The sequence below is a fragment of the Strigops habroptila genome, chromosome 6 (assembly GCF_004027225.2).
Source record: "Strigops habroptila isolate Jane chromosome 6, bStrHab1.2.pri, whole genome shotgun sequence".
Taxonomy (NCBI): Eukaryota; Metazoa; Chordata; class Aves; order Psittaciformes; family Psittacidae; genus Strigops; species Strigops habroptila.
In genome coordinates, this window is record NC_044282.2 from 40,297,123 (window position 1) to 40,322,694 (window position 25,572).

General features: G+C 37.4%; 1 protein-coding gene across 4 annotated transcripts in view; it reads left to right on the forward strand.

The window, feature by feature from the left end:
* The window catches only part of CSMD1 (CUB and Sushi multiple domains 1), a 1,137,242-nt gene that overhangs the window by 744,479 nt on the left and 367,191 nt on the right, over positions 1–25,572 (forward strand). For all 4 annotated transcript variants that reach the window (XM_030490098.1, XM_030490097.1, XM_030490096.1 and 1 more), the window contains exon 8: positions 22,150–22,237. In XM_030490098.1, coding sequence (XP_030345958.1) covers positions 22,150–22,237 — 88 coding nt within the window. The remainder of the gene's footprint in view (positions 1–22,149; positions 22,238–25,572) is intronic.

Below are 25,572 nucleotides of genomic sequence, written 5' to 3' on the forward strand. Positions count from 1 at the left end.
AAATTTTTCTTCTGTGCAGTTTTGTGAACTTCATTACTAATACTTTGCCATTTTAGATAGAAGCTTGAAGCCTTAATTATTAATCGGGATAACATCTTGTTCAGATATGCTAAAAGCATTGGTTGAATCAGATGCATCTTCTTGCTTCTAGCTTACCACGTTACTCCTTGAGGCAGGACAAGCGAGTGTTTTATTCTTTTCCTTCTTTCTCTTTGCCATACAGCATACATAAAAGCTTACCAAAGAAGTTGTGTGGTTTAACTAAGCCACTTGCTCACTCCCTCTCCATGGTGGGATAGGGGAGTGAATGAGAAGGGTAAATGTGAGAAAACTCGTGGATTGAGATAAAAGCAGTTGAATAGGTAAAGCAAAAGCTGTGCATACAAGCAAAGCTGAACAAGGAATTCATTCACTGCTTTCCATTGGCAGCCAGGTGTTTGGCCATCTCCAGACCTGGGCGCCATCATGCGTAATGGTTACTTGGGAAGACAACCCTGATGAATGTGCCCCCCTTCCTCTTTATTCCCCCAGCTTTCTATGCTAAGCATGGCATCATATGGCATGGAATATCCTTCGGTCAGTTGCGGTCAGCTGTCTTGGGTCTGTCCCCTCCCAACTCCTGTGTACCCCTAGACTGCTCACTGGCAGGGTGAGGTGTGAGGCACAAAAGGCCTTGACTTTGTGTAAGCACTGTTTTCACTAACTAAAACATCCCTGTGTTAACAAAACTGTTTTAATCACAAATCTGAAATATAGCCTCATACTAGATACTGCGAAGAAAATTAACTCTATCCCAGTCAAAACCAGCACAGAAGTAAAAGGAAAAGACTGTCAAATGCATGTCTCTATATACAATGGCTGGAGGAGCAGCAGCAGAAAATTTAGATTGCTGAAATATGAAAGCGGGTTATAAAATAATTCAGACCAAATATCCTCGAATATTAATGCATGCAAACAAAAACAAACAGTCATTAATACTTTGTGACTCTGGTTAGTTTTCAGACATGAAATAGATATTTTCTTTTTGATCAAGTAAGAAGGGAAAGGCATAGAAACACGTCAGAATTTTCCTAAAATCTATTTTCAATATTTTATCTCTTTTACCACTTTACCGAAAGTGTGATTTATCTTGCTTGCTGCAGGGATATATATATTTTATTTTAAATACTCACTATAGATTTATGGAACCTATTTCAATAAAAAACATGGATAGGATATTGTAATTTTTTTTTTGTGTTGGATTCTTACTTTGTTATAGAGCTTTATTTTGTTCTATTGTATTGTACAGGTACTTGATGCCTAAAATATTTAACATTTGGAGGTTTTTTCCTTGTGTCATGTCAAAAGTATATTTTTGTGATTAAAAAAAATCTGGAATTAATGTATTCTGTTTTCATAAATTTTTTTTTCACTTGTTTCATGTGCTTAAGGAATATGTCTACTTGATCTATCTTTAGGGGTTTTTTTACGATCATTAGAAGTTACCACTTTCACAGTGAAATCCTGCTAAGATCATGATAGCAGATGTAAAGTATGTTTATTTGGAAATCAGAGACTTGAGTGTAGCTCACAAAAAAAAAAAAAAAAAAAAAAAATCTGGGTATGTTTAAAACATACTTCTTTTCTGGTAACCATGGCAGTACGGTGAGAATGGCAGAACTTCTTTTAAGACTTGGGGAAAATACTTTTGTAATTAGATGAGAACTGGATCACTACTGTTGCCCGTAAGTTTTGAGTGTTGTTAAAATTCTACTCATAACTTCTTCAGCAAATACACTCAATAGGCTCAGAGAAAAGTAGACTGAAAAACAGCTTTAGGCTTTTTAGTGGTGGGGCCTAGAAGCTAATTTTTGAACATGAATTATAGAGTTGGCGGCTGTGACATCCAGAAGAAACAAAAGCCATGCCATATTTATGCACTGCATAGGACATTTGGTTTTTAGGCTTTGTATGCGACTTCAGTGGTACCATGTGAACATAAAAGTCCTGTGCACCGTGAAACACTCCTTCCTTGCCTACCTAGGGGGAGGAAAGGAGATTTAGAAAACGGCTTTTAAACAGTTTTCAAAAATCAACAGCCAAATAGACTTTTTTACCCCTTTCTGTTCCCATTTCCTGCTTCTATGAGTGTGATATTTAAGTGCTCAAGGGCTGAACAGACCAAGTCTTTACAGTTGCAGAAGGAGTTTTCATGTGGTACCTTTAAAGCTGTTGGCAGTACTGCCAAAAGCTAATGGCATTATACCAGGGTTCAGTGTGGATGATAATCAGCTGGACCACCCTTTGTTTCCCTTTCTGTGATTTTGGATAAATAATATTGACACATCTTTATTTTAGAAAATACTAAATGGATATTAATGTTTGTTTTTAAGATTCCAAAAGATAATAATGCGCAAGGTATTCAAGTATGTGTATGCAGTTGTGGTTTTGCATTCATAATACTCTGAAATACTCAAATTACTTAAAATAAAAAAAAAAATAATTTAAGATTCTGTTTCTGATGTCTAGGTTTGGAAAAGAAAGAGAGTGATTTTACACGTGAATTACCAGTATAGATATGTGTTCATATGATAAGAATACATTGATGTTGGCCTAACTGTCAGGACAAGGCACTGTAAGAAAAATGGTTACTTACTAACAGCAAGTATTTTTCAATGGCTTCAGGTGTGAATTTGATCTTGATAATGAATGCCTCCATCTAACCAATGTTTGTTATGTTATGTGATAAAAACTAGAGAGGAAGGAACATGTAAAGGGATTAGTGCACACTGACAGGAGGAGGGAATGGTTCCTTTAAGTACTCAATACTCATAATGAAAACATGCATATATTTGTACAGAAGCCAAAGCCCCATCTAGCTAAAGTATCTAAATGGTTATTTTTCTTCTCTTTAAACATTGAAAAGGGACTCTGGCTTGACCCTAGCTCATTTTAGCTATGTATTTGTTCAGTTAGGAATAATATTACTCTAAGTCTTTTTATATAGAGAGAGAAATAGTTACCTCTAAAGAGCATTCACAAGGTCAGTGGCACTCCTTGGTAAGTCTCTCATTTAAATACTTACAGTTATATCTAAGCCAAAGGGGTTTATGCAAGTTCGCCTGATCATCTGTACAAAATAGAAGCAGAATCCTGGAGTAATACCATTCCAGTTCTAGGCTATCACCTCTCTTATATATACCTTTTCTTAAACACACTTCCCCAAAGGCACCACCACCCCCCCGGGCTGCGGGGCCGGCTCAGCCAAGCCCTGCAGTGGGTTTGTTGGATCCAGCTGGAACCGGCTGTGTCCGGCACGGGGCAGCACCCGCCTCTCCTCACAGCGGCCCCTGCAGCCAGCACCTGGGCATGGGAACCCGATATAATTCTTACCTCACCAGAATAGACAACCATGACATTTTTAGTTTCTTTATCCATGCAGTGTTTCATTTTTCGTTTTACCCTGACTGCCATATGTACTGATTTTACGTGGTAAAAACTTACATTTTTTTATTGTATACTGAACAGTTTTACCTTTGACTGGTATATCCTTAAAAGGACGAATGCAACCAGGATAATATTTTGCGTTTCATGTCGAATGGAGAACTGTAGGCAGTCCTGTGCATTTTTGAGGTCAAATACAGGACCTAGCCATTTTGTTGCAAGAGAGAGGTGGAGGACACGTGCTTCTCAGTGACCTTTGTACTGGATATCCCTTGACTGGATATAATCCAAAGGCAGGCTGGAGGTGATGTGATCTGCTGCTGTTCTGCGTTTCTGTAGCTGCTTCTCTGCTGTTCACCCACCACGCCAGGGTTTCTAGGCATCAGAGCCCATGGCATCTACAGCAAAGGACAAACCCTAATTGCCCATAAAGATGATACAGAGCAATCATGGTGTGATCTGCTAAGTTTGTTTTCTTTCTAGTAAGCTATCTGAATAATTTCAGAAGCATTAGCCATTCTGCTACTGGTGGCTACTGCCACTACTGCTGCTGCTGGTGTTGTGGTACCAGCCAGAAATAGTGCTGGCAGTGCTGGTCCCTGCCCATTTGCCCTGCCTTCCACCTTCTCAGCTCTGGGACATTGTAGAAAAAGACATCAGTCCAGTTACAGTGGATCCTTATGTTCCAAAGACAGTTATGAATATTTCCAGCAGAATACAATTCATCTTTTGTACAATGTGAGTAAAGACGTGCAGGACATAAAATCTGCCACTAGTTCTTGAAACTGCTTTTGGATCTGGTAAGTATAGAATCATAAAATGATAGAATAGTTTGGGTTGGAAGGGACCTTTAAAGGTGATCTAGTTCAATCCCCCTTCAATAAGCAAACAGATCTTCAACTGGATCAGGTTGCTCAGAGCCCTGTCAAACCTGACCTTGAACGTTTCCAGGGATGGGGCATCTACCACCTCTCTGGTCAATCTGCTTCAGTGTTTCACCACTCTCATAATAAAGAATCTCTTACATCTAGTCTGAATGCAGCTACATTTCAGTTTAAAAGAGCTGAAATGCATTGTCATAGTGATCTGAAATGTTGCAGTGTGTTGCTTCGTATGGCTTTGTTCAATTAGTGCAGTGATTATTTTGCCTGCCTGACATTTTTATATACACAGATGTCAAATACCATAGCCGTATATCAAGTGGTTTTGTTTATTACTGTGGGGGGCGACTGTCCTGCAAATTCTAACACAGTAATGAAACATGATTGCTACAATCACAACCTAACTAGATCTTACTTGTTTCTTTCGTCAAAGCCATGCAATTGGCTTTTCACATCAGTAGTCCACATTCTATTCATATTTCTATTTAACAGCTGGAGGCTGTCATGGGTGAAATGAGACTTGTCAGCCTCAGAAAGAAGAGCAAGTATTCATCTCTAAACTGATCTCAAAATGAAATTCTCACTTTTAAGAAACTCTGGGAGTGAAAACAGGATTACAGAATATCTGTTTCAAGTTATCTAGGGAAAAGCATAATGACTTTTGAGTACATTTTCGTGCTGGGCTAGCTTCAAAAGGCTCATGCACAGTATTTGATCATTTCTGTCAATTAATTACCATGAGCTCCATTTTACACAGATGTAAAGCTGAACTGTTCTGATATTAGCTAGAAATGGGACACTGGTAAAATGTATCTTGGGCTGGTTTAAAGAGACAAAGGAGATTCTTCCATTAGGTTTGAAGACTTTAGAGAATCGGACTAACGCAGTTAGATTCTCAAGAAGGACTATTCAAAATTATAAAAAATTAACTGAAATCCTGGTTCAATTAGGAATGCCATCATATTACATGTAAATACAGAATATATGGATTAATCCATAAAACAATGCATTTTACCTGTGAATAAAAAAAAAGACAACAAGCAACTACGCAACAGAGGAGATCATCTGAACAGTACACCTTCAGTCGTGGGTGCTAACAGCTATATCTTTGAATTCATTTGAGAAACCTGCTTTAATCAATAAAATCTCAGTTTTATGTAGTGATACAGTCTTTCAACTGTGTAAGCAGCTGTAAGGAAAACACAGTGATTTTAAAAGGCGATTAATGGGCAAAACCTCAAAAAGGACGTCTTTGTTTTTATTCTTTTGTACTGGGGCCAAAAACATTGCTTATTCAAAACTCATCTCGGTTTACTTACACTGTGAGAATCAGAATATATTTGAGGAGCCGATATAACCTCTTTGCCCCTTTCCTTCAAGAATTAACAGGTTGACATGAATAAGTCACTGACTGTGTGTAACAAAGAGGGAAAGGAATTACGAATTATCAGTTTGGCATTTCACCTGAATAAACAGATCCACCAGAATGATTGAGGTTGCATATACAAGAGAAGTGTGTATCTGATACAGAGATGCCATAGAAAATTGTGATAAATTACTTTGGGGTTTTTTATTGTTATTGTCATAGTGAGTAGAGTAGGAAGGAACATGTTGCAGCTGACATCCACCCTGATAATCTCAATGAAAAGGAGAAAAGAGCAGTGCTGAAGTGATGTTTTAAATGTTTGTGCTGTATATTTTCAGGATATGTAGAGCCTGAGGTATTGCATACAGCTGAACGTCATTGTGCACAAAAAACAAAAAAAGCATTTCTTTTGACTTTTTAAATTATTTTCTCTGTAACTTGAGACTGAGCTTTTACAGAACTAGCAAAAGTGTTGGAGCATGTATTTTTATTTGGAGAAATGTTCTGCTCTGAGATTGTTCACTTATCTATGATAAGGTGGGTTTCTCTTTTTGAATACTGTCCCTAATTATAGCAGTTACAGATAGACAATTTAGGTCACAAGACATTCTAGTTTCATTTCAAGTATGCTCTGAGCTACTCTGTGTAAAAGAAATCAGGACAAATGATGTACTGCTGCTGTACTAGTTCTTACACTTTCGTTTGAAAAGCAGAATTCTGTCTTTTGAAATAGTGTTATATAACATCCACTCTGCTGATTCATGCTATTTACATATCAGTTTAGGTGATCTTTAGTAGCTACTGGACACTTCCAAGTGAGGAATACAATCAAATACACTTACTTTTTTCAACAAAATCTTGAAGAAGTGCTAAACCCATATGTTTAAGAGAAAAAATGGTGCTGAGCAGAATGGAGTATCATTTCCTGATGCTTACACTCAATGTCATGATCATTTTCGCTGAGTAGAAGCCTGAACATTGCATACAGGAATATAAGTACTATAAAAACGAAAAAGTCATAAATCGTATCTCTGGAATTAGACATCTTGTACTAAGCTGTCAGAAAATGCTTCATTGTACTAAAGGATTCACAATTCTGAAATCCCCTCTGGAATAGGACACTCAAAAGGAAGTGGATATCAGTATTCTCTTTTGATAGGTGTGGGAAGATCAGCAGAAGGAATAGTCTCTTTTCTGAACAGATGCACTTTGCACAAAGTAATGAAAAAAAAAGTGCTAACTGAATTTTAGGTGCTCACAGAAGCAAATGGCCATGATCTACTTTCGGATTCAGCTTTATAAGTACTACTTTAAACATGAAGCCCTTCGTGGCTTTAGAAGAAAAAATGACCACTGGAGGAGCCATCTACTATGGTTATATATTAAATAGTAAATTGGTAGTTCTTTGGAACTGTAATTCTCATCCAGCTTGTGAGACAGATTGCTTATAGATTTAACTTACGGAACTTTAACTGCAATAATGCAAGGTTTAATTGGAATATACTTGCTTTATTTCTTGGGAGGCTTGTGCATCCCTTACAACCATTGTAGCTAGACATTTGATATTTATTCTAGCCAGTTAAATGTAGTTCTTAGAATGTCAGCAATGCGCTTCAATCACAGACACTACCATGTACTGTAGATTTAGCCCTAGAAACTTAATTTACACACAGATATGTAATTATTTATTTTATAACTCAATAAAATGTTTCTTTTATTGAAAAATGCCACTAAACCTATTTTGCTAAAGTATTAAGCACATAAATTGGATCTTTAAAATTTAAACAGCTTTGTTCTGTTAAATTTGATGTCTTTGCAATTCCCTATCTCTCTCTGTTCTCTTGAACCAGGACATAAACACTTGTTAATAGATTCAGTCTCTTACTGACCACTTTTATGATTATAATAGGATTCTTTTTTTTTTTGAGACAGGTAGAGCAAATGACAGATCTTGTATTGGCTTCACTCAGTTTCATCCATAAATATAATCAGTGGAAAGATTGAAATGTTAATGATCATGCTATTTAAGATATAGACTACAACTCAGTTCTGTTGTCACAGTAAGCATGTTTGCCCTTGTGTTACTTGTGTGTCACAGTGATCGTATCTACTAAACCTGATATATGCTAAGTTACAGAAATTCTCTTATTTTTTCTCTCAGTATTAGAACATTATTTCCCTCAGCAGGTATGTGAAAAGAAAAACAACTACTCTTTTATTCTTTCAATAATCTGAGTCATTGGCAGTTTTCCCTTCTAATCTTGTTCATCAGAGCTGTTAGAAATGTAGTGTATTTACAAGAACTAGAAAAAATTTTTTTCTTATCAGCATTCAGGAACACTGAAATAAATACTGGAAAAGAATAAAAGAGAAAAAACCCCACAAAAACCCAACCAAAAGCCAACCAAACACCACACTGACTGAGGAAAAAAAGCTGTTGAACCATCTGTAAATTGTAGTTTTGTTCACTTTCTCTTGGATAAAGAACAAATTGTGACCAGTATGACTCTTATGTAATTAAAATATTTGCTTCTGTGTCCTCCAGTGAGCCAACAGATTCTCTGAAGAAAACAACACAACAATAATACAAAAATCCAAAATCATCAACTGTGTGTGGGCAGTTAGAATCATAGAATCATAGAATAGTTAGGGTTGGAAAGGACCTTAAGATCATCTAGTTCCAACCCCCCTGCCATGGGCAGGGACACCTCACACTAAACCATGTCACCCAAGACTCTGTCCAACCTGGCCTTGAACACTGCCAGGGATGGAGCATTCACAACTTCCTTGGGCAACCCATTCCAGCGCCTCACCACCCTCACTGTAAAGAACTTCTTCCTTATATCTAATCTAAACTTCCCCTGTTTAAGTTTGAAGCCATTACCCCTTGTCCTACCACTACAGTGGCGAAGAGTCCCTCCCCAGCATCCCTGTAGACCCCCTTCAGATACTGGAAGGCTGTTATGAGGTCTCCACGCAGCCTTCTCTTCTCCAGGCTGAACAGCCCCAACTCTCTCAGCCTGTCTTCATACGGGAGGTGCTCCAGCCCTCTTATCATCCTCGTGGCCCTCCTCTGGACTTGCTCCAACAGCTCCATCTCCTTCTTATGTTGAGGACACCAGAACTGTACACAATACTCCAAGTGAGGTCTCACAAGAGCAGAGGAGAGGGGCAGGATCACCTCCTTTGACCTGCTGGTCTCACTTCTTTTGATGCAGCCCAGGATACGGTTGGCTTTCTGGGCTGCGAGCGCACACTGCCAGCTCATGTTAAGCTTTTCGTCAACCAACACCCCCAAGTTCTTTTCTGCAGGGCTGCTCTGAATCTCTTCTCCGCCCAACCTGTAGCTGTGCCTGGGATTGCCCCGACCCAAGTGCAGGACCTTACACTTGGCTTGGTTGAACTTCATGTGGTTGGCATTGGCCAATGGAATGGAATTAAAAAGAACAGGTGATGTCAGTGGCCACAGAAGTGGTCTCTAGCTCTGAGCAGGATTCTGAGCTGGCAGTGTTGTGCTTACTCTTCCTCTGTTGTTCAGTTTAGCTAAGTTGAGCAACCCATTAAATACAACGTAGAAACCTTCAACAAGCTTCAGTCTTTTCCAGTCTTGTCCCTAAAAACTGCTTGTGCTAACCTTGATTCAGGGGCTTATCCTTTTCCCTTGAAAATCCCTGTCTCTTGCAGAAGTACCCGACCTCTGCTGGCTTTCTATCCTGGCCCAGCATCGTGCTCAGTAATCCAATCTTCTGTTCCATGTAAGAGAGGCAGTTTGATCCACTTGGAGACGACATCTTGGAATCTTTTTCTCCAGGAAGACAAATACACTTTTTATTCCAGAACTCTTTTGAGGTAACAGTGCTCCTCTCCAAAACTTACTCAAAAGATCAGTTAGTGACGTACTAGAAGAATACCTAAAAGTATTCCTAGAAGAATAGCTTAAGAGCAGGCTAGAGACATCAGGGAATAATAAAGGAAATGTACCAAAGTGGCAGTTTTAAGGTCTCAAGTACTGCTTATTTTACCTGTGAATTCCTGACGTTACATCTGAAAACAAGTGCTCACCATAGTATTTGAAATTCACGTCTTTAACTGTCTGTCGTGGTACACAGCCATACTCACGGATTTTTACTATTTTTAATCTGGCCCAAATAGCTTCAATTCTGCCTCAAATACTTAATTACAACAGAAGAGAAGGGGAGAGAACTAACCACACCGATGTACCCGTAGTTTTAGGACCTGGGCATTATGCAGAAAACTGAAGAATTTAACTTGAATTAGCTAAGCTAGACAAGGTGTGTGGGGTTTTTTTGAGACTGTTCTAACTACTAAGTTGCATCTCTAAAGAAAATCATCACCATCTAGTGTGTTTCTTATTTTGTGAGAAATTCAGTCTTCTTGGTGATGTTAGATGTATGCTGAGCTCATCTGCTATAATTGTGAGAGAGAGAAAGACAGAAATTCTTAGTTCTGTCAAGGGGACCATTAAAATGTTACTTCTTGGCAAGTACATAAATGCAGCTATTAAGTAAGGAAGAGTAGGCAGGAAGTGAAGACCTATATGAAAACAGGCTAAGAAAATTCGGGCTGTTCAGCCTGGAGAAGAGGAGGCTGCAGGGAGACCTCATAGATTTCACTTAAGATGTGGTCATAAGCGGCGTCACACAAAAAGTCAGAGAAAGGCCAGAGAACTGAATTTTTATATATCAGTTTATCTTATTTTTTTATATATAACAGCTCCACCCCAGGAGACTATCGCGTAGTTAGCGATTATTTTCTAATTTTAATCTCTTTCTCAAAGTCAAAGCCTATTTGATTAAATTCTGCAAACCTTGTACAGTGGACTGTTGTGTATAAATTGGAAATTATATGGAAAAATGTGATTATCATTGCACTATGCCCATGGCTAACTATTTTGTTACCTCTTCAGTTTTTTTACCCATTGCTAAACATTTTACTCTGAAAAGCCAACAAAAAAATTGATGTCAGTTACCAGGCTAAAAAAGCAGGTAATGCATTGATCAACAAATGTATAATAAATAACTAATTAGTGAAATGAGAATTTTACAGTCAGTTTAACCCTTCTTGATAACAAAACCCTCCAAATTTATGGTCAGCTTCAGATTTATTGCAGAAATGGCAGTACTCAGTAAGATGCTAGATAGCTGTTTTTAAAGGAAAAGAAAAAGACTTTCTTGTGAATCAATAAAATACGTTATAAAGTGGCAGTATATTTACAAGTAAATAGCATTGTAGGGTGAGTTTATAACCTGGCACTGGTGAAAAATGGAATTTTCCAAACTTCTAAGCCACTGAGACAAAACAACATGTTTGGTTTATTTCTTTTGAAAAGAATCTTTCTTGGAGATCCCATAAAATTGCACTTTACTACTGACTCTTCATCATCTCTGTCATTTCAAAGTAAATTACTGAATTTCCTACATTTCCGAATGAAGTGTTACTGGAAAAAGCGACAACTCTGTTTTCTCTGAGCTATGTGTTTAAGCCTTACACATAGCTTATTGTGTGGTCCTTATTACCAAAGGACAAATGGTAATTTCATTTTCACATCAAGTTTTTACTTTCCCTTACTGTCACGTGAGGTGAAAAATAAATAATAATGTATTTATTTTTTAAAGTTTTTTTAATCATTTACTTATCAGATAAAATCTTGCACCCCATTTCATTACTGATATTTTATCTGTTGACTGCACTGAGGTCATTGTTTTAAATTTCCTTGTGCTCGAGTATTACATAAAACTAAGAGAGTAAAATACTTATGACTAGAGAGAAATATTTTGCTGTCTAAGTCTTTGATGCAAACTTATCATCACCTGCAACAAGTCATGAAGGAACACTGGAATCCAAAGTGTGAAAATTAAAGACTGACGAGAAGCTTAACATGAGCCGGCAGTGTGTGCTTGCAGCCCAGAAAGCCAACCGTATCCTGGGCTGCATCAAAAGAAGCGTGACCAGCAGGTCGAAGGAGGTGATCCTGCTGCTCTACTCTGCTCTCATGAGACCTCACTTGGAGTACTGTGTACAGTTCTGGTGTTCTCAACATAAAAAGGACATGGAGCTGTTGGAGTGAGTCCAGAGGAGGGCCACAAGGATGATAAGAGGGCTGGAGCACCTCCCGTATGAAGACAGGCTGAGAGAGTTGGGGCTGTTCAGCCTGGAGAAAAGAAGGCTGCATGGAGACCTCATAACAGCCTTCCAGTATCTGAAGGGGGTCTGTAGGGATGCTGGGGAGGGACTCTTCCTTAGGGACTGTAGTGGTAGGACAAGGGGTAATGGCTTCAAACTTAAACAGGGGAAGTTTAGATTAGATATAAGGAAGAAGTTCTTTACAGTGAGGGTGGTGAGGCGCTGGAATGGGTTGCCCAGGGAGGTTGTGGATGCTCCATCCCTGGCAGTGTTCAAGGCCAGGTTGGACAGAGTCTTGGGTGACATGGTTTAGTGTGAGGTGTCCCTGCCCATGGCAGGGGGGTTGGAACTAGATGATCTTAAGGTCCTTTCCAACCCTAACTATTCTATGATTCTATGATTCTTATAACACGTCATACTAATGTCTTTAAAAGTATTCAGTGTTCACCTGTAAGCATCACACCTCTTACATTCTTAATAACACTACTGTAAGTAAGCCACAGACAGCACAATATAATTGTTATGCAGTTTCTGCTCTGTCTTCCCCTCATGACCTTGAGCAATATGAAGACATGATACAGATCGTTATTTAAATATCAGGATTAATGAAGGGACAATATTTTAAAATTGGTTTCTACCATAAATCATAAATTAAAATGAAAAGACAAGAAAGGGTTTGTACATTTTAGGTTTGGATAGCTTCAGTTCTGACAAGTCTTAACAAGTGACAGTTTTTTCAATCTTAAGGTACTCTTACTATAGTTTATGGTGTCAATTCCTTGACTAAAACCAAGCATAATGTAAACTTACACATTCCATCTGATAGAACTGTATTGAAACATTGTTGAGTGAAGTTCACTCACCGGAAAAATTCAGTTTTTTAGAGCCATCAGTTTTATCTCACTTAAGTTCACAGTACTTGTTGGCAATAGTAACTTGTTGTGTGTGGACCATTAGGTGAAGGAAACCAGACACCATGCTGGTGTCAGTATAGCTGGCCTGGTTTTGCAAGCTCACTTGTCTGTTCCTAGGGTCTAATGAATTCAACACCTGTGAAAATCTGGTGTTTGCAATTATCAAAGGAATCTCCATCTTTCATGATGCAGCTTTATCTTTAATGAGGCAAACAGTATCTCAGGAGGTTTGCATAACTGCCTGTGCATTGTGGAAGACCTTGACCAGCTTCTCCCCCCCACCCCAGAGTATAATGCATTTGATTCTGAAGTGTGGCTTTTGTGTGACTTGTAGAAATTTCCCCGTAGAAAGCGGGGAAATGGAATATATTCCAGTTCCCGGTATATTCTTTCCATAGGGAAAATCTATTTAAATTATACCTTACTGCTAAAACTAAAATTGATCCTTTCACCTCAACTTTAAGTAGTATTTTAATCAGGCTAAAATCCAAATGTTTAATTGCACTAAAAAGGTAAATATTTGACAGTTTCTCCCCTGAGTTTCCCAAATGTGGAATTTCTTAGCTATGTGAAAACATATCTGTTTAAATTGTTATGCTGACCTAGAAGTAAATATAAAACCAAATGCTATTATGAGAGAGCACAGGCGCTTCACGGCTTCAACAAAAGCTGGACTAATAAGCTCCCAGACTGACTGAAAGCTGTGCATCTGCTTATCCTTAAATTGCTTCATTAAGCTTGAATAAATCTTACAATCAGCTGTTGAAAACAGAGGTAGATGCAAAGGAGAGTTAGTCAAACTCCCCTGGGAAACCAAAACAGGACAAAACAAAGTGAGAAAAAAACTTTTTTCAATTTCTTTTTTTTTAACTGCTGAGTCACTTTCTAGTAATGGAAAAAAACAATGTTGGATTTCAGGGAGGGCAATCTATTCTCAGCCCTTGTGATCACTAAGGAATAACAAGGGTAAGTGGGACATACCAGCTATTTTGGTTATAGCAAGTATAAGACTGCTGGTAGAAATCCCTAGGTGCTGGAGAAAGGAGTGCCATAGACCTGTTGGTGAACAGTCCTGTGTTTTGACAAAGTGTGGACAGCTACAGTCTAGTGGGAGGATGATTTCCCAATGTGTGAAGGTGCTAGAGCTTATGTAAAAAAAGGTAAAAGAATTATCTTTAGCATGTGAAAATGGTAGGGTTTTTATAGTTTCTGTTGCAGAAATGAATGGTGGTTTTTTGTCTGATTTTTTTACAGCAAGGGAGGTGCTTAAACTTTCCTTACAAATTTTCAAAGCTTAAATACTGTCGTAGTGAGAAGCACTGGAGAACTTCAGTTTTAAATGAAATATAGCAGCTGTCTATGGCTTGCTGAACTAATAGAACAATGCTTTGGAAGATTTTTTTAATCATTTTGAAGAAACACAATGCCATCTGCAAGAGGTTTCTGGGCCCAGATTCACCTGGGCAGGTTTTGGATAACTGCTTCTCCCTATATAACTGCTCAGGATGGCCTTATGGCTTATGTCAACTGGTGTCAACATGACTATATTTTCCTGTTTAATAGTATTTAAATATTTAATACTATTTCAATACTGTTTAATATTATTGCGGTCAATTCATAGATAAATTAAGGAAAAAGGAGTTTGAACAAACTCCTTAAAAGTAGTTATGTTGTTGAACTTCAAAATTTTCATTTCTTGTCCTTCCTTGTTTTTTATTCTTTTCCATCTTTTCCAGGTTTCAGTAATCTACCACTTCTTCATTAGAATAAGTTTCATGCAGGTTTATTTCTGTTGTCTATAACAGGTTGGTGTTATGCTATTTCTACTGAAGCAGTTACTTAAAGCCTATGATGGAGCATATGGAATGTCAGCTCATTTTTCTAACTGTAGTATTCCTGTCTTCTAAAAGCCTGCATGAAATTGTATGAAAAAATATATAGCACTCTTTATATTTCTTTGTTGAGTTGAAATACGTATTTCTGTCATCGTATTTTGGTTGCAGCTTGTTTTTCTACTCAAATCTGTATCTTCTGTCATGTCTGCAATCCTAATTATAAGGCAGTATCTGTTAGTAAGCATATACTTTCATTTACCCAGAAGTAATGTTTTTGTATCTCATTATTAGGGTTCCAGTTTAATACTTTTCACTTATGTCTTGCTGCAAAAGAGATATCAGGGGGAAAGAAATAGTTTAGTCCAATTTATGTCCTCTAATTTGGTGAAGAGTTCAAAGGGCAAAACAAACAATTTTTTTTAATGTAGTAAAACTTACGTAGACCAAAATTCTTCAAGTAACTTTTAATGCATATTTTCATGTAAAACAAACCATTTTGTCAGTTTATGACTGTGTCATAGTTTTTAAAAAAACAATCTAATACAGATGCTTTGTTGTATGCAAACACATTGTTTGTAAGCAAGTTTAATCATGACTCTTAACTTGCTGCCCTGTTATTCGCAGTAAGATGCTATCTTGAAATGGCTAAAGCTTATGTGCCTCTAAGAAGTGCAGCACATGAGAAGTCTCCTAATAAATGTCTCTGCAAGCAAAAAAAGACCTCCTGCTGTATATGCAGTCTGATCAATAAAATTATTTTCAAATTCATTCTTCTGTTTTGAGCTAGATAAGCCAAATTTTTCGAAAGCTTAAAATTTTCCTCAGAATGGGCGTAACTGACATTTTAGAGCACATGTAGCAAAACTTAGGGCAGAAAATTTAATTCTATTAGTTCTGCCTGTGAATGTATTTATGGATTGAAGCTTTTGTCCTTTAAAATCTTTCCTTTCATCCATTAATAGCAACTTTCAGATTCAAAAGAACCCCAGTATATTCAGTTCTTTTATACAATTACAATCTTTTACACCTTTTTTCCATAGATTGTCATGTATCAAGTATATACGTCTTTTTTTCTTTTCCAGTGACCACATTATTTGTCGCTATGTGAAACAAGTAATTTCTAGTACACTTGATGAAGAATAATTGAAATGTTTTAGATTCACTTTTGAAGCGTAATTATTTAATGACCAAAAATATGTTTAGAACTCTTAGAATCTTTTTAATGTGAATCAACCTTTTCAAAAATGTAAATAAATTTAAATCTGTGAAGCTTAATGAATAATCAAGATGTGATTCTAATACATTAATTAGTGCATCTAATATCTTGTTTCATTGGTACAGTGTTATTGTACTTCTGTGTGACTTCTTGGCTGCAGAGATTGATATTTGCATATGTCAGCTTTTGTTTTCATCATAAGAGAGAGATAAAGTGTTATTTCAGTGTAAAGTCTTGTTCAGTTTACAAACTTGTCATTCTGCTCTAGAAAAACTGCCGTTTTTAATAATATCTTTCCACAGTGAATTTTAGGGTCTTTTCCCTAGCCTCCAGACAGTATTTGACAAGGCCAGCTTGTAGATGATTCTTTCAATTTTTGGTTTAATTTGAAAATTATTCAAAAGAAATTATTGAAGGACTGGATGTTGCTGGGTTTGTGTATTTTTATTTTTTTTTAATCCAGAACCTTATTATAAGCTGGTGATATCAGTAGGAGAATGAGTAAATGCCCAAACAGACTGCCGAAATTTGTTATATTAATTAAACTCTTCTCCAAGTTGAACAAGCCCAACTCTCTCAGCCTGTCCTCATAGGAGAGGTGCTCTAGCCCTCTGATCATCTTCATGGCCTCCTCTAGACTCGCTCCAACAGGTCCATGTCTTTCTTATGTTTGAGTTCCCAGAGGCAGACACAGTACTTCAGGTAGGATCTCACGAGAACACAATAGAGGGGGAGAATCACCTCCCTTGACCTGCTCGTCATGGTCCTTTTGATGCAGCACTGGATACAGTTGGTGTTCTGGGCTGTGAGCATACATTGCCAGGTCATGATGAGCTTCTTGTCAACCAACACCCCCAAGTCCTTCTCCACAGGGCTGCTCTCAATCCATTCGCCTCCCAGCCTGACATGTGCTTGGATATCTCCTACCCATGTGCAGAACCTTGGGTCTGCGCCTCATGAAGGTTTGCATATGCCCACCTCTAAAGCCTGTCAAGGTCTCTTAATGTCCTTCCCTCGACATCCCTTCCCTCCAGCATGTCAACTGCACCATGCAGCTTGGTGGTGTTGTCAAACTTGATGAGGCTGCACTCGATCCCACTGTCCGTGTGTCCTGGGTTCAGCTATAAAGTTACCGGCTGGGCTTAAACCATGACATCCTGTCACCGACAAATGTGTTCAACAGCACTGGTCCCAATACCCAGTACTGGCCTCTGAGGAATGCCACTCGTCACTGGTCTCTAATTGGACACTGAGCTGCCAGCTGCAACTCTTGAGTGCGACCATCCAGCCAATTCCTGATCCACCGAGCAGTCCATCCGTCAAATCCATGCCTTTCCAGTTAAGAGACAAGGATGTTGTTTGGGACAGTATCAAATGCTTTGTATAGGTCAAGGTAGATGATGTCAGTTGCTCTTCCCTTATCCACTAATGCTGTAACCCCCTCATAGAAAGCCAGGAATGATTTGTGCTTAGTGAAGCAATGCTGGCTGTCACCAATCACCTCCTTACTTTTCATGTGCCTTAATGTAGTTTCCAGGAGGATCTGCTCCATGAGCTTGCTGGCCACAGAGGTGATCTATACATAATAATGCATCTGTACATAATAAGTTTTTGCTTCGAAGTCCAGCCCTTCAGAGCATTTCATCACATGCTTCACATGAGCAAGAGTAGATCGTTAATGTATATTCAAATTCCAAATGCATCTAAAACAGGGCCGCTTGTTTGGAGTAGGACCAGTATTATAACAAGGGAGATTTCACGTTGCTTGTCTTGCTGCATGAAACATATGTTGCATATCGCTTCCTCCTGCCTAATATTGCTCCCTAATTAAACACTTCCCAAATGCTGAGCTATATTAGGATGTTAATGTATCTGCTAATTGTTTTTTTTATTATTACTACGTAACAATTATGCCAGTCTTTCTTCTGTACTATTTTGTTAGAATCAGAACATGTGAAACATCTTAAAGGAGTTCTTTTCTTACTATGCCGTATACCAAGTAAAACAGCAAAGATGACCTCCAAAACTGTGGAAACTCTAGTCCACATGATCGCAATTGTGAAAAGGAAAGAAATTGTGTTGATTCATTCTCAGTCAGTAAAGAAAGAATAGATTTTTTTTTTATCAAATAGAATTTTAAATCAGTTTTAACCACAAAGGCTGTATATAGACTGTGAAGCTGTCACGTTAATGAACTCACAGCTTCTCTTCAGCTGTTTCTGCAGAAAGGCCTGAGAATACTTAAGTTTTGCAGTATATAATGGCATGGCATGTTGAGAAGTTCCAGAGTTAAGTTATGTCCACGGAGAATGCTCTGTCTCTATGCGACAGACATGTCTGATGGTTGAAGCACCCTGATGATCTCAAACCCTCTGTTAAAAAATAGAAGGGCAGAGTTCTGTTAGACTCTACAGTAACTCATGTAATAAAAATGTAAAAGAAAAAAAAAAAAAATGAAAAATTAGATTCATTCCTCAGTTTTCTCCCTGCCCTGTGACTTCAAATACTTTTTTTGATGTTAGTCTCATTGAACACACACAGTTTTCTCTAGCTGACGATTCCTTGAAGAGCTGCGTGCAACTGGGATACAGTGTGAAGAATCTGTCTAAAGCAGTATCTTACTTTGATATTTGTAGGTTTATATACTCTTAAACTTCTTAAAATGGAGAGGGCATTCTGAGAATGTACTAAGAATATATTGAGAGAGGTTGGTATTATTTAGACTGGTCCTAATTTGTTTGTCATAAATACATGTTTATAAATGTTTAGTTTATATTCACAGTACAGAAGAATGTTGTTAGTGTTTTAAGATAAATGCAACTAATTAGTGCGGAGCTGTGCCAAGGTTTCTGCGTAATTGATATTTACTTCAGTTTTGCAAGCTTTAAATAGGAAAATTACTTTCCATTTTCTTGAATACTTTCATTGTTTTGAAATTTTAAAATTTTAAAATGAAAATTGAGATGATTGATAGTTAAAATACAAATAGTCCATGAATGGGCTTTGAAAGTAAAGAGAAGGAATTTGAGTTTGATATCATAAAGAAGGAAAAATCAGAAGAAAGATGCAAAAAGCATGAAACACTTTATAACACCCTAGATAAATGAAACTTTAGACAGTATCATTTTGAAAGAGTATAAACAGATAAGACATGGGTCTTTCAAGGGCATACAGAAATCTTTTTCTTTAAAGTTAAAACAGGGAAAGATTGGCCATGTGACTGGGTGAATAGTAGGTGGCATGTCTAAGAGATGCTTTCAGAAGGAGAGTGCAAGGCTTAAACATATTCTACAAGTGAGACACTCAAATCAAAGACAATACTTTCTCCTCCCATATGTTATGGATCTCAGTAGCAGTAGCACTTCATAGCAGTGGATAAAGGGGAAATCTGACAGGATTGAAACAGAGGAAGATAAAGGTCTCTGACAGGGATTCACTTGGGCATCTTTTCATCTATTTTCAGTCTGAATGATAACAAATGTTGGAGCTAAAAAAAAAATTCTTAAAATCGAATTCTTAGCTAAATTCTAAAATACCATCAGGTAAAGGTTTTAAACATATTAACATGTAAAAGTATATACATATATTTATAAATGCACTAAAGTCCCTGGTGTGCCTGAACCACTAAAGGTAATAAATGGTTTCACTAATTTGAGAAATTTGTTCCTTTTTTCCCCATCTGGAGAGATAAAATCAGACAGACTTGTTTTACAGGGAATTGGATTTATTTTGTTATGACAGCATGTCATGCAACCACCATCTGTTAAAAAACACTTGACTGTTCATTGGGGAAAGTAGAAGCTAAAACCTGGGCTATGTTTAACAAGGCCCATAGACATCCAGGAAGATGTGCTGAGTTCCAGACATATGATGCCTGCTCTATTTCAAGACACAGTATTTGTCTGGTTAAATAATATCCTAAATAACCTTCCCTGATACTGGTGTGAGAGCGTGTTGACGGAAGATAGTGGCTGAGAAGAAAATGTTGCAGAGGTCACCATCCATCTGGGGAGGTCACATCATTTTGTGTTATGAGTAAGGTCTTGGTCAACATTTACTGGTGTCCCAAACAGAATACTTATGCTTTGTGTATGTATGTCTGTAAAAGGAGGTAGCTTCACTGCAGTGTGTCTGTCCTTAAAACACGATAGCAAAAGGAGTGTTCTCCACGTTGTACTATAGGGCTCAAGTTTAGTAAAATTGCTATGTCAAATAACCATATCAGTCATTGCTTATTTTCATGTTTTGGTGATTTAGTAGTCAAAATTGAATCTCACCTCTGCTAACATAGCTATATTTCTGTGCTAAAAAGCAGTAAATATTGGATTTTTTTCTTTCCCTGAAAAATTGGAAGAAATGTTAATAGCAAGATTATTTTAAGGAACATCAGTGTACAAGCAGGCTTCTTTTCTAGCAAGATCAGGTTTTGGCTATAACAGCATTTCAGTAGTGACACTTTCCAAGAAACTACAAAATTAAATTCTCGGAATAAAATACATGTTTAGTAGCTAGTACAGACTTGTTCTGAAAACCTTTATTCACACCCACAAAAATCTTTATCATCTCAACAATGTGACATTAGCAGGATTGGGCTCTTGGTCTGGAGTGTTTTCAAGATGGTGAATTCCAGATACTATACTTTTATCCAGCTGAACTGGATTTTTGGTTGGTTTTTTTTTATTTTCAGGAAATAATTTTTTAAGTAAGACATTACATTTTTAATTGTGTCTGCAAAAACATTTCTAAGATTATGATAATCTTTCTTCACCTGGTTTCACCTAGAAAGATTTCTGGGACAAACAGTATTCAATACACTAAGTAGTTTTAAAAAGATGGGGAGAAAGAAATTATTCCTTTCCTGTATTTTTTTAAACATTCTATATGTCAAAATAAAAAAAAGAATGTAGACAAATGTTGAAATATACTGTAATTGTTGCAGTTTCTCTACTCTGAGAAATCTGTGCTGAGATCAAGCATTTGGGTCCTTACTATTTCTTTGTTTAGTTATATTTTTGTAGTGCTGAAATGCAAGTTTTTATTTCTTTGAATCTTCTCTTGTAAAAGTTTGGCTTTCTGTATAAATTAATTACCCCTGATGCTGCCAAAACAGACATAAAGATTTATAGCTTTTAACATCCGATTATGTGTACCCTGCTTGTCACCACTCTTTTTGTCCTTGTATTCAATTTGAAAGTGTACCACCATGTGGGAAACCCAGCCACGTCTTACATCTTATCTCTCATCACCTTTCAGCTGTAATGCTGTCATCTGTAATCCACCTGGGCATGTGTAATTTATTTTGAGCAGCTAAAATATTCCAACTAACTTTTCTTTTATTCTGGAAGAAAGTTCTGCCATGTCTTTAATGGTTTCCCAAAAATCTTTTACAATGGAAAACATGATCCACAAATTTCTACTAGCTCTAGTCTTCTGTGGAGGAAACAGAAAGATAGGAGGCGTGTAGCTACACATGGACGCACATGTGCATGTGTGCAGGATGGAAAGCACATGTGTATTCAGGTTTTCTGTATATTCACAGTGTTGTGCTCAGTTACTTCGTCTTTTCTTTATGATTAATTACTTTTAATCCCACATATTCTATAAATTCCTTTTTACAAATGAAGAACAATAAAAGTGAAAATGGAATGTTCTAATTGTTTTGAGTTTTGAAAGGACTTTAAGTTTATATGTTTATTTTCCTAGTATATTTAAATATCTGCAGTCTGGAGGGAGAAAGAACAGTGGACAAAAGGAATGGAACAGTATAGGATACCTTCTCTTTCTAATTACTACCTGAAAGCACAAAATAGGGATTTTGAGCCTCATTTGCATAAGCACATATTCAGCTGGTTACAAATGTATTGCTCTGTAGGGTTTTCTGTATATTTTTGAGATTAACTTTATCTTCATAAAAATATTTTTGTATTTCAGATGGGTTCTTTGCTTTCGGCAATTTCAAGTCTTACATGGACAGAAGTTTAAAGGATTTTTTTTTTTCTTGTACTACCTTAATCTTACAATGATGTGTTGTGAATATTTCAGGTGATTTAACAAAATGTTGTTTTCCCTGTCTGAGAAAAGCTGTGGACCCTAGTACATTCATAAAATGATGACTGACCTTGGGAAATGAATCATTTATTTTCCCACAGAAGCAAAACATGGTTTTTTTATCATAATCAAAGAAAGAAAACAATACACCCTAGAAATTAATTATATGGGGCTTCTTTTTGGTAATAACTTACACTGTTTCAAGAGAAAATATGAATATGCATATGGTTAAATTCAGGCTATGGAAGTTAATATATGAGAAAAGAGAAGAATCATCTTTACAGCTGCATGTCTAAACTACTTTTTTTCCATTTCTTTGCAGTGACCCAAGGTGGGGATGCAATTGCATCTGATGCATGTCCTGATCCTGGAGTTCCTGAAAATGGGAAAAGGGTGGGCTCTGACTTCAGGTAGGCACATTTCATTATCTATATGACCAAGAAGCAGGTATTTCCTGTTACATATATAAAAAGCATTCCACTACAAATATGTATCGTTTGCCTAATTTTAAATGTGTTGAGTCTTTTGTTAAAGTAGCTACAGTCCAATACATATCTTGAATTGAGTTTGCTTGGGTTTTGTTGGTTTTTTTTTAATCAATGCAATTTAAATACAAGGTTTAGAATATAGAATCATAGTATAGTTGGGGTTGGAAAGGACCTTAAGATCATCCAGTTCCAATCCCCCTGCCATGGGCAGGGACGCCTAATAATCTTGTCTCAGTAGCAAAGGCAGAACTCTTTGGACAGCATAGAAGAAGAAGCAGAGAGAATGGTCTGCTTTCCCACTATATAAAAATTGTTAAAAGCTTGGGAAGCATGGCAAATTCAGTGTCTGAGGCTGTGTTGCGGGCCATCTGCTTGCTTATTTTGTTTTCAGCTTTTGCTACCTTCATTAAAAAAAAAGATGACGACAAATGGACCCCTATGGAGAAAGGAGGGAGGTTCCTCTTTCCCCGTTGTGGAAAAAAAGCAGAGACTTTAAAGTGTGGGAGAGAAGAGAGTCAAAGGAAGGAGATGGGAGCCTCTGCTCATACAGAGATTTATAAATTGCCCAGCAGGGGATGAAAGCCAAACCTAAGAGTAAATGGAAAGGAATACTTCATAAGAATTAGAAGAAATTGTGCAAAGTTCTCTGCCACTCCAAAAAGCAAGTTAATCAAACCTGGTTCCTGAATTAAGGCTCTTCCAAGCAAGGCAATAACTAACGAGAAAAAGAATTTTAAAATCAATTCTATTTCTGACTGACCAGCTCTTTTTGGATTTTTTCTCTACTTTTCCTCAAAGGAGCTGAAGAACTCAGAAACAACTCCAACATTAAGAGAATCAGCTATATGCAAAGTCATTATTTCCTTAGAAACAGTGCAGCAGTTAAATGTGTTTTAAAAAACGAATGAAGTGAAATAAGCTTTTCAATAGATAGGAGAGAGACAAAATGTCCAGAACGTATTTGCTATTATCCTGTTCTATATATTCTGACTCAACTAGGCAAGTACAGCTGTTGCAAACGAAATTGTATGATACAAAAGTATAGTATGCAATTGCTGTCCAAATATATGCTGATTCAGGAAACAAATTTATTTTTTATCTAGCTGTTTATTAACATTTGATTTATTGAGGAGAGAAATGTCAGTTGATAGAAGACTGTGTATGAGTGGGATACTAAAATGTAACTCTTTCTCAAGATGTATTAGAGACTCCACGTGTATTCATCCAAGGGATACCTGTATACTTCCACTGTTACTTTGGAGACTATTTTATTTTACTATTTGTGCAGGTATGCTACAGTTTCCCTCCTCTGAGTCTCTCCTCAAAGCCATAAAGGGTGCAGAGCATGCCTCTGCTTCTGAATTCCTCCAAATCAAATACTTAGTTGAAAGAATTAAAGGCAGCATCTAGGATCAGTCTGTTATTAGAAGAGAGGGAAAAACATCTCTGGAAAGAGTTGACCGCATAGCCTAAAGATTTAACAGAAAATAGCATGACAGCACACCTGAAGGGCCTTTCTCACTCCAGTAACTGTAGATAACAGAGCAAGTTCACCAGATCAGGATGGAGAGGGAGCCTGAGCCCATGACATAAAAGAGGCTGAGAATTCTGGGTTTGCCTTAAGAGAATCTAAAGGACCTTGTTGCTGTCTACAGCTACTAAACAGGAGAGTGTAGAGAAGAGAAAGCCAGACTCTTCTGAGGTGGGCAGCAACAGGACTAGAGGCAATAGGCATAAGGTGGGATGTTGTAAATTACTACTAGATCCAGGACTAAAAATAAATAAATTTAAAAAATGGTGTTTTTACTATGAGGATGGTCAAACTCTGGAGCAAGTTTCCAAGAGACTTTGTGGAATCTCCATCTGAGAAGCATTCAGAGCTCAGCTAAATATTGCCTTGATCCCTCTGTTCCAGCTGGGCGTGTTTGGGGAGGGGCATTGGACTAGACGATGTCCTCTTCCAGGCTGATTTATTCTGTGAATCTATGAATCTTGTACAAATTTAATGTACTCACGATACACTGTGGGCCGAGCAGGCTCTCATCTAATTATGGTCCGAGCCAGTGGCATATGAAAAATTGTTACGAAACAACAGCAGATCTAAGAGCACTGGTAAGCAGGAAGAGTATAAGAGAAAGAATCTTATTTTCCCCTCTAGACTGTAGTCTGTAATTTGAAAGACAAAGAGAGCTAAAATAATTTTAGTGAAACAGGTCCAAAGATCCAAAATATGTGAGCCCCAACATGGAAGACCCCAACAATAAAATTCCCAGCAGTGCATGAAAATACCAAGAGGGAAAACCCAGAAGAACCTTAAAGCTCAAAGTATGTTTTAAGATATCTGAAGGAATCTAATGTCAAGGAACCTTGCAAGACATAGATAACAATATTTTGAACAGTCTCTTATGAATGAATGTGGGTTAAAGTTATCTTAAAATTTTGATGCTTTCTTAGAGCAATGCTTACTCAGTTGACAGAACAAAGCTCTTCACAGAATGGTGGAGGTTGGAAGGGACCAGCAGGGGTCATCTAGTCCAACCTCCCTGCTCAGGCGCAGTCACCTAGAGCACATTGCTCAGGATTGTGTCCAGATGGCTCTTGAATATCTCTAGGGAATGAGACTCCACAGCCTCTATGGGCAACCATTTCCAATGTTCATTCATGCTCACAGTAACAAAGTTCTTATGTTCAAGTGAAATTGCTTGTGTTTTAGTCTATGCCTGTTGCCTCTCATCCTATCACCTGGCACCACTGAGAAGAGTCTGGCCAACTATCCCCCTCCTTCCTTTACCTCATTCAGTCTCTGATAATGATTTCATTTCAGTTAATGTATCTTACCGTTCATGGCGATAAATGAATGCGTAAGGTGTTAAAAAATAGCACAAGCTACTTCATATAAATAAGATGCTTTGATATATTTTCATCACTTGTTATTTTTGTGTGTGTTTTGGGCCTCCAATTCTAAATATTATTTGAGAGAATCAATAAAATATTGTTTTCCCACTAAACCTTACTTGTTATCTGAAAACTGATTATGCCACAGCAACCATTTTTCACGTACTGTAATGTTTTTTTTATATCTATTTCAAACATATCTTAGCTATCTTGAAGTTAGCTATCTATATCTAGTTTGACATTTAAATAGAGCTTTTGGCTGGAATCTAGTTTTTCTTTCTCTGAAATGACAAATCAAGCTCTTCCATAGGAGAAGTGAAAATAATACTTGCTGTTGCTTGCATTTGTCCAATGTAGTGAAA